We start from the raw sequence: 13970 nt of genomic DNA, 5'->3' as shown, positions 1-13970 counted from the left end.
CCAGGGAAAGTCAGGGGGAAACGCAAGGATGTACACAAAGCCGGGAGTAACTGCTGTTACCACAAGACATGCGCTCCTCCCTCCCGCCCACCTTTATCTTAGGAAAGATTTTTTTTTTTTTTAACTCGAAGCCTTCAGGTGAAAATAAAGCAACAGCAGCAACAGAAAAAAAAATGTAGTCTTCTTCAGGGTTAACATCAGAAGACAAGCTTGTGCGGCTTTGGCCAATCAGATGCGCCCCTGGCAGCTATAATATAGTGCTAAAGGCAGCCTCTCTCACAAGCTCTCCAGGCTTGCTACCATTTAAAATCAGACTCTTTTTGTCTTTTGATTGCTGTCTCGCGACCCAACTCCGATGTGTTCCGTTATCAGCGACCGGCGGCCTGCCATTCCAGCCCCTGTCTGGGTGGAGAGCGGTGGAGAGTCCCCCGCAGCCGCGGCGGGCAAGGTTATATAGGAAGAGAAAGAGCGAGGCAGCCAGCGAGGGAGCGAGCGAGCGGGCGAGCCGGAGCGAGGAAGGGAAAGCGCAAGAGAGAGCGCACACGCACACACCCGCCGCGCGCACTCGCGCACGGACCCGCACGGGGACAGCTCGGAAGTCATCAGTTCCATGGGCGAGATGCTGCTGCTGGCGAGATGTCTGCTGCTAGTCCTCGTCTCCTCGCTGCTGGTGTGCTCGGGACTGGCGTGCGGACCGGGCAGGGGGTTCGGGAAGAGGAGGCACCCCAAAAAGCTGACCCCTTTAGCCTACAAGCAGTTTATCCCCAATGTGGCCGAGAAGACCCTAGGCGCCAGCGGCAGGTATGAAGGGAAGATCTCCAGAAACTCTGAGCGATTTAAGGAACTCACCCCCAATTACAACCCCGACATCATATTTAAGGATGAAGAAAACACCGGAGCGGACAGGCTGATGACTCAGGTAGGAACCCAGCGCCGGGGCGTGGAATGTGTGGCTTTCCAGGGGGTTACGAGAAGCCGAACACTTCCAGACTTAACTCTGTTTGCTCTTCGGGCAGATAGGAAGGTGATTTCACCCGCTCCTTCCCCACCCACCTGCCCGCCCCCCATCTCTTCCTCTTCCTGGAGGAGAATGGAGGTCAAGGGTCCAGCTGGAGAAGTTTAGGGTGTGGTGGGGGTGAGGACGGTAACAGACGTGGTTCATTATGGCCCTGATTTGATGAGTCTTGCTACAATGGCCTTCCCCATCCTACCTCTGCCCTAGCTTGGAACTTGGGGAGACCTTCACTTTGGGGGCGTCGGCCCTTTCCAAGTCAGGAGTGGAAACGGAAGGAGAGGCTGGGAATCCCCCTCCCACAAACATGAAGCGGTCTCCGGGCACTGTACGAACGAACGAACGTAGCCTTGGGCATTGGAGCTCAGAGCCCCCACGTTTCCCGTTGCCTCTGTGGTTTTCTTTCCCACTAATACCCCCACCCGCACCTCCCCACCAAAGAATTCTCAACTGGAGAAGCCAGGAGGCGGTTCTGACAAAAGGCAGGGGCTCCAGAGGAGACTCCGCCCGTCCCTGGGTGCCTGGCTGTATCGCAGAGCTGGCTTTGCGATTGCGTGTCCGCAATTGTGCCCATCAGAGTGTGAATGTATTGATATTTCTTTAAGGATGCTCTTTCGTTCTTCCAAGCCCGAGGTACCTTAGGGGAGGGACTTAGAACTTATTGGCATTGCATCACTTTAGTTTTCAACCTGCTTGCATAAGAATTAAGAGCGAATAAATATTAGTGTGGGGGGAGGGGAAGCCAAGCAAAATATGAATTCCTCTCTCTCTCCCCACCTCCTTTGAGATTTCTGAGCTGCCAATCTCCCAGCCAATTCTAGACTTTCTGAAACTCCATGCACGTATAACTGAAGCCAGAAATGGGTTTCCTTGCAAATATAGGTCAACATCCTTTTTATTGCCCTATTAAAATATTCAAGTCCTACCTTTAGGGCTAGGTGCGCACAGCGGCTGATGGAGTGGCGCTGGTGGGGCGCAAGTGCAGGGGGAGGGTACTGACGGCAGGGAGAGAGGAGCTACCTCCGGGCCGCCCTGCTTCCCGACCCGATTCCCAGGCTTGCTTGAGGCCGAGAAAGGCGAGGGGCAGGCAAGATAGCCTGCTCCAGCTGTCGGAAAGGAAAGGAATGGGAAATGGTCCTGATTTCCTTGCTCTCCCTCACCTGCTCCCGACCACCTTAAATCTGGACCGCGAGTGTGGACGCGCGCGCCAGTGCCAGAGAGCAGCGCGATCCACAATTAACTCTGCACGGGCCATGGGGTGCCCGGTGCGTGCAGCTGGCTGGAGGGAGTTCTCCGGCTAGCCCGGGGCGCCCATCCTCTCGTCACCCTCGCTCCCCGCGGAGGAGGGGCCTTGCCAGGGTCCCTCGGAACCCGAGAGGAGGGAGGCATTGCGGAGACAGCGGCGGGGGCGTGGACACCCGAGGTCCCAGAGCCAGAGTGGGTCAGCTTCTGCCCTGCTCTGCGAGAGGCCAATACCGCAGAAGGGGTCCTGGGCTCGCACGCCTTCCCAGGGCTTGGGCCTTGCAGCCCTGCTGCAAAGCTGCAAGCGCACAGAGCCGCGCAGCGAGGCAGACGCATGCAGCCCCACTTACTCCCGGGTTATCGATCCCCCGCGGCTAGGGTTTCAGTACGCGCGGGGCTGGGCTGGAGCCGACGGGCTCTGCCGCTCCACGCGCGGGAGCGCAGGCACCGCAGGAGCTAACAGCAGCGCCGGGCTCGCTGTAGTGACCCCCGCGGCGGGGGAGCGGAGATAGGGGTGCCCGCGCAGGGGCCGGGGCGCAGCGCGGGCTCCGCCGGCCTGCCCTGGGACGCGCCCCCCTCCCCAGTTCGCCGCCTGCCCGGCCTCTGGGCCTCCGCGTCCCAGCCGGAGCCCCCAGCCCGGGGGCCTCCCCCCGACCCCCGTCCGCCCTGCCCGGGGACGCAGGGCCCAGCGGCCCCGCGCCCGGCCACTCTCGCCGCCGCGCGCACAGGCAGCATTTGAACTTCTGACCTTCTGTCAACTTCCCTCAGACGAACGAAACGAAAACAAATACTTTTTTCCTTGGGCAGTGGCTATTCCCGTTCCCAACACAAAAGGAGGGGGAAGGACGGCCCAAGTGGGGGTTGGGTGAGGAGAGCCAGGCTGGGATTATCAGGCAGACCCCACAAAGGTCCCCTAAAACCGAGGGGGGTAGAGGCTGGCAGTCTGTGAGGTATCCCCAGTTGATCCCTCCCCTACCTTCCTTCTCCCGATTCCAGGAGTTAAGGGTGGGGGAGGAAGGGATGGGGAAGGCGGAGGCTCGGGTGCTGAGGGCAGGGGCGGGGTGAAGGAGGCGGCAGGGGAGCCCCAGGCCTGCGGGAGGTTTGGGGAGCCTGCTCGGCCGCCCTCATTTTAAATAACCACCTAGGCTCTGCCCCAGGTGCGTGACCCTCCTCTTCTGTCTCCTTCCCTGTCTATGGGTCTCTAATGTGACTGCCGCCCAAGTCCCTCAACCATGGCGAGATCGTCCCCAGTGGAACTTTCAGAGCAGTTCTGGAACGCAGGAGCTGCCAGTTAATATTAACCCGGGAGAGGAAAGCGCAGACAGACACGCTCTCCCCGCGCGGGCCTAGGGTGCCAGGCGAGGGTGCTGGCGGCCAGGGGGCTCCTAAGGGGCAGGAGGCCAGAGGGCCGGACTGAAGCCTGGAGTGGGGTCCCAAGCCGCTACACTAAATAGATTTAATGTGCGCTCTGGGGCCTCCAGGAAAGACGCTCAGGTGTGGGTTTGGGGAAGGGCTGTTCCACCAAGCGTGGGGGAAAGAACAGTGGAGAGAGGTGCGTTTAGGGGCTGCGGCTGTCTTGAAGCTGGGACGCCCCCGCCCCCGCGCTGGGGGAAGCCCACCGGCTGCTGGCTGTGACAGTCGCCGGCGCGGCTCGCAGATCAGGGAGGTAGGCAGGAGCTCAGGCGTGGGGAACAACTTGGCCTCCGCCGACACAAAGCCCGGCCCCGGCGGCCCTGCTGGGCTTCACGGTGGCTGCACAGAGTCGGGCTTGATTCGCGGCACACGACCCAATGAATTAATAACCGGCCTGGGCTTCCCGGCTTTGCCTGCGACAATCCCGCCCAGCGCGGGCGGAGGAGAGAGGCCGCCAGCCGAGGCCGCGCGGAGCCCGGGCCGGGGGAGGGCGCGAGGGGCGGGGGCGCCAACTCCGGCAACCCTCGGCCTCCGCCCCTCACTCGCGCAGCCACCTCCCGTCGCGGCCCGGCTCGGCCCGGGTCTCCCTGCCCGGGGTTCTCCATGCCTGCCCAAGTGGCGCAGCTCACAGAGCTGGGGGCCGGGTCCTCCTCACCCTGCCGCCCTCTCCCTGGCTGCCCTCCTGGGAAGCTGTTTAAAGCTTCTTCGGCGCAGCCCCAGGGGAGGGAGCTGCGGTGGGGTGGGGGGCTTGCATGGGGGTCCCTGTGCGTGTTGGTGGTGTGCGCCTGCGCGCAACGGGCCTCACATCATAGCTCTACACTGACCCTGGTTTACTGATTGATTTTCATGTAAAACGCGTTCAATCCTCAAGATGACCTCACTCAAACTCTGCCCTTCCGACTTTTTTTTTTAACTGCTGGCAGGCCCACAAACATGCAGGCACTGACCTGTTACCAGGGCGGCCCCCAGCCCTACCCCACCCCCAGTTGTCTCATGTTTAACTCTACAACCATATTACTGGTTTTTATTGCTGCCAGATACACAGGACTTTTCCTGTTGCGCAATTTGTCATGTCCCCTTAAAGCGCGGCAGCACTGGGGCCAGCGTCCTCGCCCCACCCTCTCGAAAGAGTCCCCCCACCCACGCTACAGTTAGGGCCCTGGATAGAAGCTGTCCTTCCATCGCGACAACCAGACTCCAAGCAGAGCATCCTTCCAGACTGGAGGAGGTTAGAGGTCAGCCCCGCCCTCTGCAGAAGTCACCTTGAAATTGCCCCTCGGCCTCCACTTGGCGCAGCTTCTTGGGGGATGCCACCATCGTCATCTGTGCCAGTTCCCCCTCTTTAAATCCCGTGTCCCACCAGCAGCAGCAGGGTAAACATCCAGGAAGCAAGTCAGTGCCCCCACAAACACACACAGTGGATTCAACTGCTTTCTGTCGCATCCTTATCTGACAGTGACCCAAGAATTCCAGGGGAACCCCCACAATCCGAATCCCAGGTAACCCCGTCTGCATCTGCCTAGTCAGTGCTTCCTGCCTCCTACTAGGCAACTTCCTGGGAAACTCCCCAGGCGGAGGACTCCGAGACCTCAGGCCTTCCTGTCTCCCCTCCCCCGCCTCTCAAACCCCTCCCCCTCCCTCCACCTCTTCAGTTTGCTCTTCAAACTTGCTGGACACCATTCTACGCTGGGGCCAAGAAAACAAGAGGGGAGGAAGGGAACAGGTTAAAGAAAACAAGAAATACAATCAGACCACAGAAAAGCCAGGCAGAAAAGAGTTCGACGGGCAAAAAGAATGTGGCTGTCCAGATAAAGAATGTCTGTCCCGGCCCCGGCCTGTGCCGCCTGCCACCCAGGCTCCCGCCCACCCCGCAGCCCCGCCAGTGGCTTCTCGCCTCCCCTCTGCCTCGGATAGGGTTAGGGCCTGAGGCAAATAAATGCAAGGCCTTCAATTCTTGAAGAAGTGCGCAGTGCATTTTTCTTTATTTCTGGGAACTTGCACCCAGGTCTCTGTCAGGCCTGCTGTGAGGGATTCTCCGCGGGGAGAAGGTGGAGGCTGCGCAGGTGGAGAAAGGGGCCCCAGAAGGGGGGCTAGAAGTGGAGGGCAACGTGGGGGCGGGGCGGGTATCCCAGAGGGTGCCCCTGGAGGGTCCCGTAGTTGATGTTTTAAACATGCAGGTCACTTGTTTCAGAGAAACTTTATTTGCTTCTTAGGCCTCGCTAGGAGCATCGGCTGTTTCAGGACCTGGAGAAAGGCCCCCAGCTCTACCCTGAGAGGACGTGCTCCTCCACGCTCCTCCGCAAATGCTGTCCCTCTTCCCCAGCCCAGGGCCCGGGATTCGGTGTGTCTGGGCCATTCCAACCCCCGTCTCCCCACCTCTCCGCATGGCCCTCGTGCCTTGACACTGGGCAGGGAAGGCTGACGGAGGGGCCGGGAGGGGTGGCGGTCGCCCAGGCTAACGTGTCCGTCGGTGGGGGTCCCCTTGTCTTCGCAGAGGTGTAAAGACAAGTTGAACGCTTTGGCCATCTCGGTGATGAACCAGTGGCCAGGAGTGAAACTGCGGGTAACCGAGGGCTGGGACGAAGATGGCCACCACTCAGAGGAGTCTCTGCACTACGAGGGCCGCGCAGTGGACATCACCACGTCCGACCGCGACCGCAGCAAGTACGGCATGCTGGCCCGCCTGGCGGTGGAGGCCGGCTTCGACTGGGTGTACTACGAGTCCAAGGCGCACATCCACTGCTCGGTGAAAGCAGGTAAGCTGGCCCTGGCCCCCCGGATCCGCCCCACGGAAGGCCATTGGCGGACCTCGGCTTGATTCAAGGGAAAAAGAAACCTGGGGGGAGGCTGAGGGCCAGGAGCAGGGGCGCTGGGCGATGACTGCGTTTCCGCGGTGGGAACCTGCCCTGTGAGGTGCCGGGCCCTCGAAATCACCCCTACCTTTGAAGCCACAGAGCCCAAGGTTCTCCATGCCCCGAGGTGGGGTCCTGTGGCTTCCTGCCCGCTTCTGGAGCCCCCACTGCAGGGGGTGGGAAAGCGTGACTGGGGGAGGGGCGCTAGGCCCTTCCAGGCGAGGGAAGGCAGCCCTGCGCGGTTAGCCAGGTCTGGGCGAGCTCCTTCCTCTCGTTTAGGGCTTAAGAACCAACCGCCACCACCCGCTATCCCAAGCGCAGGGGTGTCTGTCCTGCCCCGGAGCCCGCGTCCTGGCTCCTCCCCGCCGGGCGCCCGTGGATCCTAAGCTGCCTTTGCTCACTTGCTCAGCCTTTGGGGAGAGGCCTGGTGGGCGGCAGCAAACCCAGGGGTAACCACCTCCAGCATCTGGAGGCCGCGCGCGTTCCTATTGGGAGCCCGGGCTGGGACGCCCTGGGCGGCGGGCAGGCCCCGGAAAGGGGGCCCGAGTCGGCGCGAGGCTGCCTTCTCTGGGCCTGCAACGCCACACGCTGTTGCCGGCGAGGAACAGCCGTGGAGGAGGCGCCATCGCGCGCACGCAAACCTCCGGCCTGAGGCTGTGTGCACAGCGCTCTTTGCCCGCATAAATTGGCACGTTTAGCAAAGCCGTTCACGGTGAATTTCTGGGAAACTCTGCCTTCCTCAACCCCCTTCCAGGTTTCCCTACTTGTCTCCTAAATTCCATGTTAATGGCAATATGTTAGTAGGAAAACACATTTAAGGTGTCAGGGCACACTTGTAGGTAAAGGCTAGAGTGGCTTCTCGTCCCCACAGAAAGCAAAGGCGTGGAGCGGGGGCGGCAGGGGCGGGTGTGAGGCCCGGAGAGCTCCCGGCTGCAGGGAGGCAGGAGGCGGCGCCCCCACCTCGCGGGCTTGGCGGCGGCCCCTGGGCCCAGGGCGCGCCCTGCGCAAAACCTCCTCCCCGGCTCCCTGCCCGCGGGGTCCCCCTAGCGGGGGTCCCCGGAGGCCTCCTCCCAAGTGAGCAGCGCTAATCCATCCCCCGGATCGCGCCGGGAGAGCAGAGCCGCGGCGCGGGAGCCGCTCATTGGCATTCTGCGCACACGGGCGGGGGCGCGGGGCGCAGCGTGTCAAGCCGGGCCGTGCGACTCGACGACTCGGGCTCGCCAGCGCCCGGGGTCGCATTCCGGGGGGCTACGGAGGGCCTCCAACGGCCAGCCCCGCACTTCATGCCAGAGAAACCGATGAGAAGATTAAAAGCCCCCTGTAATTCCAGCAGGAAGATTCTTTCTGGCAATCTCTATTTGCAAAAAGCATGATCCCGGAGATTGGAATGCAAAGAAGACGGCCCTCCCCGCCCTCCTCCCCGGCCCCCTGCGCTCCGCCCCAACTTCAATTATTGTCCTCGGGACAGTGAGCCTCAGAGAGCGACAGAGGGCTCGAGAAAGCGGGTAGTCAAGGGGCCTTGAGACCCGGCGCTTCCAGCGCTCCGAACAGGCCCCGCCATTTAAAATTCAAATACACATCTTGAGTGCTTGGAAGAGAGGCCTGGCTGTGCAAATAGTGCTTGTGAATTGCACACGGGGAGGGGCGGTTGCACCTGAGCAAATAGGGAGGGGGAGGCCCGCGAGCTGGGGAGAGAGTGAGCTGAGAAAAGGGAGGGGAGAAAATGGAAGTGTCCCCTTCCAAAGGTGTCTCCTGTTTATCCCAGAAATCACAATGACAATGCTGGGCCCTTTATTGGATTTTAATTAGAAAATCCACACAAGCCTCGGATTTTCACACCTCGGCCGATCTCTGGAATGTTTGTCCAGTTGCTACAACTACTGCAGCTATTTTTCACTCCCCGCCCCCGCCCCTCCGCAGGCCCACGCCGAGGCGCGGCAGGGTGCTGCGGGCAGGCGGGCAGGCGGGCAGGCGGGCCAGGGGTTTCCGTCGCGCAGCCCGGGTGCTGAGCGCGTGAGCAGGCGCCGCGCCCCGCGCCGGGGCGGGAGGGAAGGAGGGTGCGCCCGGCGCCCGCGGGAGCTCAAGGAGGCTTCCTGAGGAATCCAAGTGCAGAGCAAACACCCTCTGGATGGATTCGCGGCGAGGCCGGGTGTGTGCGGAGCTGGGGGTGGGGTTGGAGGAAGGCGGAAGGAAAGAGTGTCACCGGCCTCTGCAGGAAACGCCAGCCAACCTCTGTCACCGCCAGCCCAGACTTAGAGAGTCGTTAAGGAATGTGCCTGCGTCGGAATCCTGTCCCTGGGGCGGTGGGGTTGGGGGAGGGAGGTCTGTGCGGGACCCGCCCGGAATCAATCACCCCGCCCCGCGCCTTGCGCGCCCCTGGCCTAGGCGCGCGGGCACCAAGCGTGCGCCCACCTCCCCGAGACGCGCCTCCCTCTCGGAACTCAATGCCCTGTCCTCTCTTCTTTCCCTTCTCCTCACCCGCAGAGAACTCGGTGGCGGCCAAATCGGGAGGCTGCTTCCCGGGCTCGGCCACGGTGCACCTGGAGCAGGGCGGCACCAAGCTGGTGAAGGACCTGCGCCCCGGGGACCGCGTGCTGGCGGCGGACGACCAGGGCCGGCTGCTCTACAGCGACTTCCTCACTTTCCTGGACCGCGACGACGGCGCCAAGAAGGTCTTCTACGTGATCGAGACGCGGGAGCCGCGCGAGCGCCTGCTGCTCACCGCCGCGCACCTGCTCTTCGTGGCGCCGCACAACGACTCGGCCGCCGGGGAGCCCGAGGCGTCCTCAGGCTCGGGGCCGCCTTCCGGGGGCGCACTGGGGCCTAGGGCGCTGTTCGCCAGCCGCGTCCGCCCGGGCCAGCGCGTGTACGTGGTGGCCGAGCGCGACGGGGACCGCCGGCTCCTGCCCGCCGCTGTGCACAGCGTGACCCTACGCGAAGAGGCCGCGGGCGCCTACGCGCCGCTCACGGCCCAGGGCACCATCCTCATCAACCGGGTGCTGGCCTCGTGCTACGCGGTCATCGAGGAGCACAGCTGGGCGCACCGGGCCTTCGCGCCCTTCCGCCTGGCGCACGCGCTCCTGGCTGCACTGGCGCCCGCGCGCACGGACCGCGGCGGGGACAGCGGCGGCGGGGACCGCGGGGGCGGCGGCGGCAGAGTACCCTTGCCCGCGCCAGGTGCTGCCGACGTTCCGGGTGCGGGGGCCACCGCGGGCGTCCACTGGTACTCGCAGCTGCTCTACCAAATAGGCACCTGGCTCCTGGACAGCGAGGCCCTGCACCCGCTGGGCATGGCGGTCAAGTCCAGCTGAAGCCGGGGGGCCGGGGGAGGGGCGCGGGAGGGGGCGGGGCGGGGCAGCAACAGCAACGCAAAGCAAAAAGACACTCGGAAAAAGCGCACGAACCAGACTGAGTTATAATAAGAATAATAATAAAGTAGGACAGTCCAAAGTAGAGTCTAAGGAAACAAGGACCCCGGGAAGTTTTGTTGTTGTGTTTAGTTGATATATATTTTTTGAATTTTTTTGGTAATTGTTTTATTTTGGTTATTTTTTCCTCCTCTCCTGGCTATTTATTTGTTTGGTATGAATAGATGTTTTAAATAATATGAACCGGACCTTCAAGAGCCTTAAATAGTTTGTTTCTTGGATAATTTATTATGATCATGTGAACTGTACTCACGGGGGAAAGATTATTTTGTGAGGCCAAGCAACCTGCTCAGAGTCTATTTTTCTACATGTCCCTCGTCCCAGCCGTCAGAAAGCAAACCTCTGTCCCCGCCATCCCTCCCTTCCATCTCCTGCTTCTCAGCAAGTGCAAACTCAAACGTGCTTCATGGGGGTCCACAAATTATATTTTTATACACAGAATTGTAAATTAGATTTTTTGAGAGATCAATACTTAACTGAATTACATTTCATTTTTGAAATAGTGTAAAATATGAAAATATATTATTTTAATTTAACTAGTTTCCGATGTAACAGCCATCTCCTCTGTTGTCTTTATGGTTTCATATTCCCTTTGTATTCACCATTTTGCCACATTCTTGGAAGCCAAGACTGTTACACACACAACATACACACACACTTTTCTTTCTTTTTTTTTTTTTTTTTTTTGGACAAACTGGAAGAACTCTGTTATTTTTAACTTCAAAGAATTTATTAGAAAATAATATTTTTTAAAGGCGCACACAGTGACGAGCCCACGAGGATGGAGCCTGCAGTTTGTACAGAGAAAACAAAGGATGTTTTTGCATTAATAAATTGAGAAATAACGCTGTAAATTTACTAAAATGTATTTTTGAATATTTTGTAATAGTTTTATAGAAATAAAATGTGCCATGCACAGACCGCTTAGTATCTAATAACTAAGAATTCCTGTTGCAGCCCTTTTTCTTTTAGTTTTTGGCTTCTTTGTTTGGGAAACCTAGAGCTGACAGGAGCTCCCAATATTCAATTTAGATGTGTTGCTTATACTGTGAACTCAGACTGACTGACTTAGGTAACCAAAGTAGGCACACAAACCAACTTGTTTCTTCTCATGGCTGGAGAAACCTCAGCTCTGTTTGTATTTATTGTGTGAAGCTCTTCCTATGCTCCCAAAGGTTGGGGGTGCCATTCGTGGGGACTGTGCTGTCTCCCTCACCCCACTCCTTAACTAGCAAAGCCTAATGTGTAAGCCCAGAGGAGGTGGCCTGGGGACGGCCACCAAGAACCTTCTCTTAGGACTCCTGTGTGTGGTTGCTGGGCAGACCCCTGGCCTGACCCTGTTTGTGCTTCTCTGATCTGTAGGAAGGAGGCTCATTGCTGCTTTCTGAGGTCCTGTTGTGTCCCTTCCAGAAAGCATCCTTAGAAGAGAGGACCCGGTTTGATCTTCTCTGAAGCTCCTATCCTCTTTTCTTGAGGGTCCCCTTAAATCCTAGAGGCAAGCCCACAGTGGCGAGGGCCAGTCGCTGGAATGTCGGGGCTGCTGTTGAGGTCCTCAGGCTACGCTGGTTGTCTGTGTCACATGGCGGTCAGGCGTGGACTTTGATCCCTGTTGAGTGAGCATGCTGCTGTGGGCGCTGGGCTGGGGAAGGTCCTTCCATGCTTCATGCTGCTTTGGAGGTTTGGCCAAGAGGGTCTCTGCCCTTGGCGGTTGTCAGGGTCGCAGGTGGAGGACTACTCCCAGTTCTTTGGCTTACGGAAGGTGTCTGCCATGCTTTGTGCTTTGGGCCGAATCATCTGAGCAGGCTGGGCCTTGGAAGGGTTGCACTGCATGAGCTCGGGGCCTCCTAGCAGCTGGAGCCTGTGTGGAAGGCGGCCCAGGCTTAGGGAACAGGAGTGAACAGACTTCAGCCCCACCTGGCAGGGGCTGGCTCCTGAGGCTGGGCCCAGTCCCTGAGGGTCTGCTCTGCTGAGGGTCTGCCCTTGAGTGGCCTTCCGCGGAGGGTGTGTGACCAGATGGATGGCACAGGGCCTCTGGAGCCTCCACAGGGCCAGGCCCTCTGCACAGGAGCAGTCCTCAGCCTTTTTCTGTAAAAGACTTTTCTTTGGTGTTTTAGGTGGTCAGCAGGTTCCAGGCTGGTGTTTACAATCTTGGAGGAAGTGCGATGGTTTCTGTTCTTTTGACAGTTCAGTCTGATTTCAAGTCAGTCAAAAGTGAACCAGAAGCACTGGGCACAGCAGCTCCTCTGGCTGTGTTGACAGACTTGGCAACGTGGCCGTGCAGCCCAGACGATCAGAGAGAAGCCGGGCGTTGCCCAAGCCCCAAGGTGCCTGAGGCCGTGGTGCAACTCTGCTGGTGACCGGGGCACCTTGGAGCAGAGCTTCACCCAGATGGGAAATCCTGAATCCTGGGTGGTACTCCCTCCTGGACAGGCCCAGTGGCAGAGTGTCTGTGCTGCTGGGTGCTGTCCCCAGCCCTCCTGGTCCATCTTCTTAAGATCCGTCCACTGCTTTATATTTAAAATTCTCTTTTTCACAGGCAAGGAAAGGAAACCACTGCTTAGAGAAACTAGGTACAGGGCATCAAGAGGGTGCAGCCCAGCCCCGCCAGGACGAGGCGCCAACTTCTCATTCAGGGTTGACGGAGCCAAGAGTTTGTGCAAAATGTATGCATGGTGGTTGCTGCCAGCCTCCCTCATTACTAAATGCATATCTATTCCTGTCAAAACGTGTATCACAATGTACTTGAAACTGTTATCTTTGTGCTCTATTGTTTGAATAATTAAAGAAATTACAGAGACTCTCTTCAGTGTCTGTTATGTGGCAGAACCCTGCTCCCGAACTGTCATCTGTGTTTCTCATCATCTTCCACGAGGTAGTGCTGGGACTGTGAAGGAAATTCTCATTGAGAGTGCAGACTCCATTCTCTCAATGGGTGGGTTTGGTCAGGCTTTGGGAATTTTTACTGGCGCAAGGAGGCAGGCACGTGACTCCCCTGTCTGAGGGAGTTGACAGAGCTGTCAGCATCGCACCCACATGGGAAATATGGGGCAGACACGCAGGGAATGCCGGTCAGTTACAAGATTTGGCAAGAAAGCAGCAGAATGCCTGCCCGGGAGGCTGGAGGGCCTGTGGGGAGCCAGCTCTTCCTCGGCGCAGGCACTCCATCCTTCCGGATGGTGATCCACTCTAGGAGGCTGAGAAGCCCAGGAAGTGACTTCCGTATGACTTCTTACAAACGAGTCACAAAACCCTTCGTGAGCCCTGCCGTTTCCGGGCACTCCCTGGGATTTATGTTCCAGGACAGAGCTGGGCAAATTTTGGCCTCTGGGACAAATCTGGTCCGAGGCCTGTTTTCACACAGCCCCTGAGCTGAGACTGTTTTTACGTTCTTAAAACATTTAAAAACAAAAGATCTAAAGAAGACTGCTATTCCCTGACATGTGACAATTCCGTGAAACTCAAATTTCAGTGCCCATCCATAAAGTTTTATTGAAACACACCCACACTCACTCACTGTTGTCTGGAGTAGCCTCTCCGCTAGCCCAGAGGAAAGCCACAGAAACCACCCGGCCCGCACAGCCTGGTATTTACTCTCTGGCTGTCTGCCCAAGTTTGCCAACCCTCTTTCTAGGATTTCAGATTGAAATCAAGCTTGGCATTAGGGGCTGGGGGCTGAGGGCAGGAGCTGGAACACAGTGCCCTGTCTACAATTGCAGCATATTTCTCAATTAGAATTCAATTAGAATTGCCCCCTCACTCCTGCCATAGGGGCCTCAGGAGGTTAACAAGTCCAGGAAGACGCCGGAGGCAGCCACGTCTGTCTGGTAGAGCAACAGCACCCTTCCACGCTGATCAGGTGTGAGCTAAACTGCGAGGCACACCCTTCACAGGCACACCCTGTGCAGAAGAGGCGGGGCCCAGACACAGCCCGTGGAGTCCCCAGAGCAGTTAGCAGAAGCCACGCGGTGTTACTCTTCTCATCTGTGCAGATCACCCCATAGTGAGAAAACAGTAAGTCTGGAT

General features: G+C 58.7%; 1 protein-coding gene across 1 annotated transcript; it reads left to right on the top strand.

Moving 5' to 3' along the window:
• Positions 1-278: 278 nt before the first annotated feature.
• Positions 279-12749, top strand: SHH (sonic hedgehog signaling molecule). The gene is made up of 3 exons (XM_054495482.1): positions 279-919; positions 6162-6423; positions 9004-12749. The coding sequence occupies exons 1-3, from the start codon at positions 611-613 to the stop codon at positions 9828-9830; spliced, it is 1398 nt and encodes a 465-aa protein (XP_054351457.1). The 5' UTR covers positions 279-610; the 3' UTR covers positions 9831-12749.
• The last annotated feature ends 1221 nt before the right edge of the window (positions 12750-13970 follow it).

This window comes from Pongo pygmaeus, chromosome 6, assembly GCF_028885625.2.
Source record: "Pongo pygmaeus isolate AG05252 chromosome 6, NHGRI_mPonPyg2-v2.0_pri, whole genome shotgun sequence".
Classification (NCBI taxonomy): domain Eukaryota; kingdom Metazoa; phylum Chordata; class Mammalia; order Primates; family Hominidae; genus Pongo; species Pongo pygmaeus.
Note: the sequence above shows the minus strand (reverse complement) of the source record. Positions and strands in the feature narration are given on the sequence as shown.

What these genes read in the sequence shown, in the direction of transcription:
- SHH (XM_054495482.1), top strand. Translation starts at nt 611, where the DNA reads ATGGGCGAGATGCTGCTGCTGGCGAGATGTCTGCTGCTAGTCCTCGTC. An exon ending in CGGACAGGCTGATGACTCAG is followed by an intron (nt 920 to 6,161) that starts GTAGGAACCCAG and finishes TTGTCTTCGCAG; the next exon opens with AGGTGTAAAGACAAGTTGAA. An exon ending in CCACTGCTCGGTGAAAGCAG is followed by an intron (nt 6,424 to 9,003) that starts GTAAGCTGGCCC and finishes CCTCACCCGCAG; the next exon opens with AGAACTCGGTGGCGGCCAAA.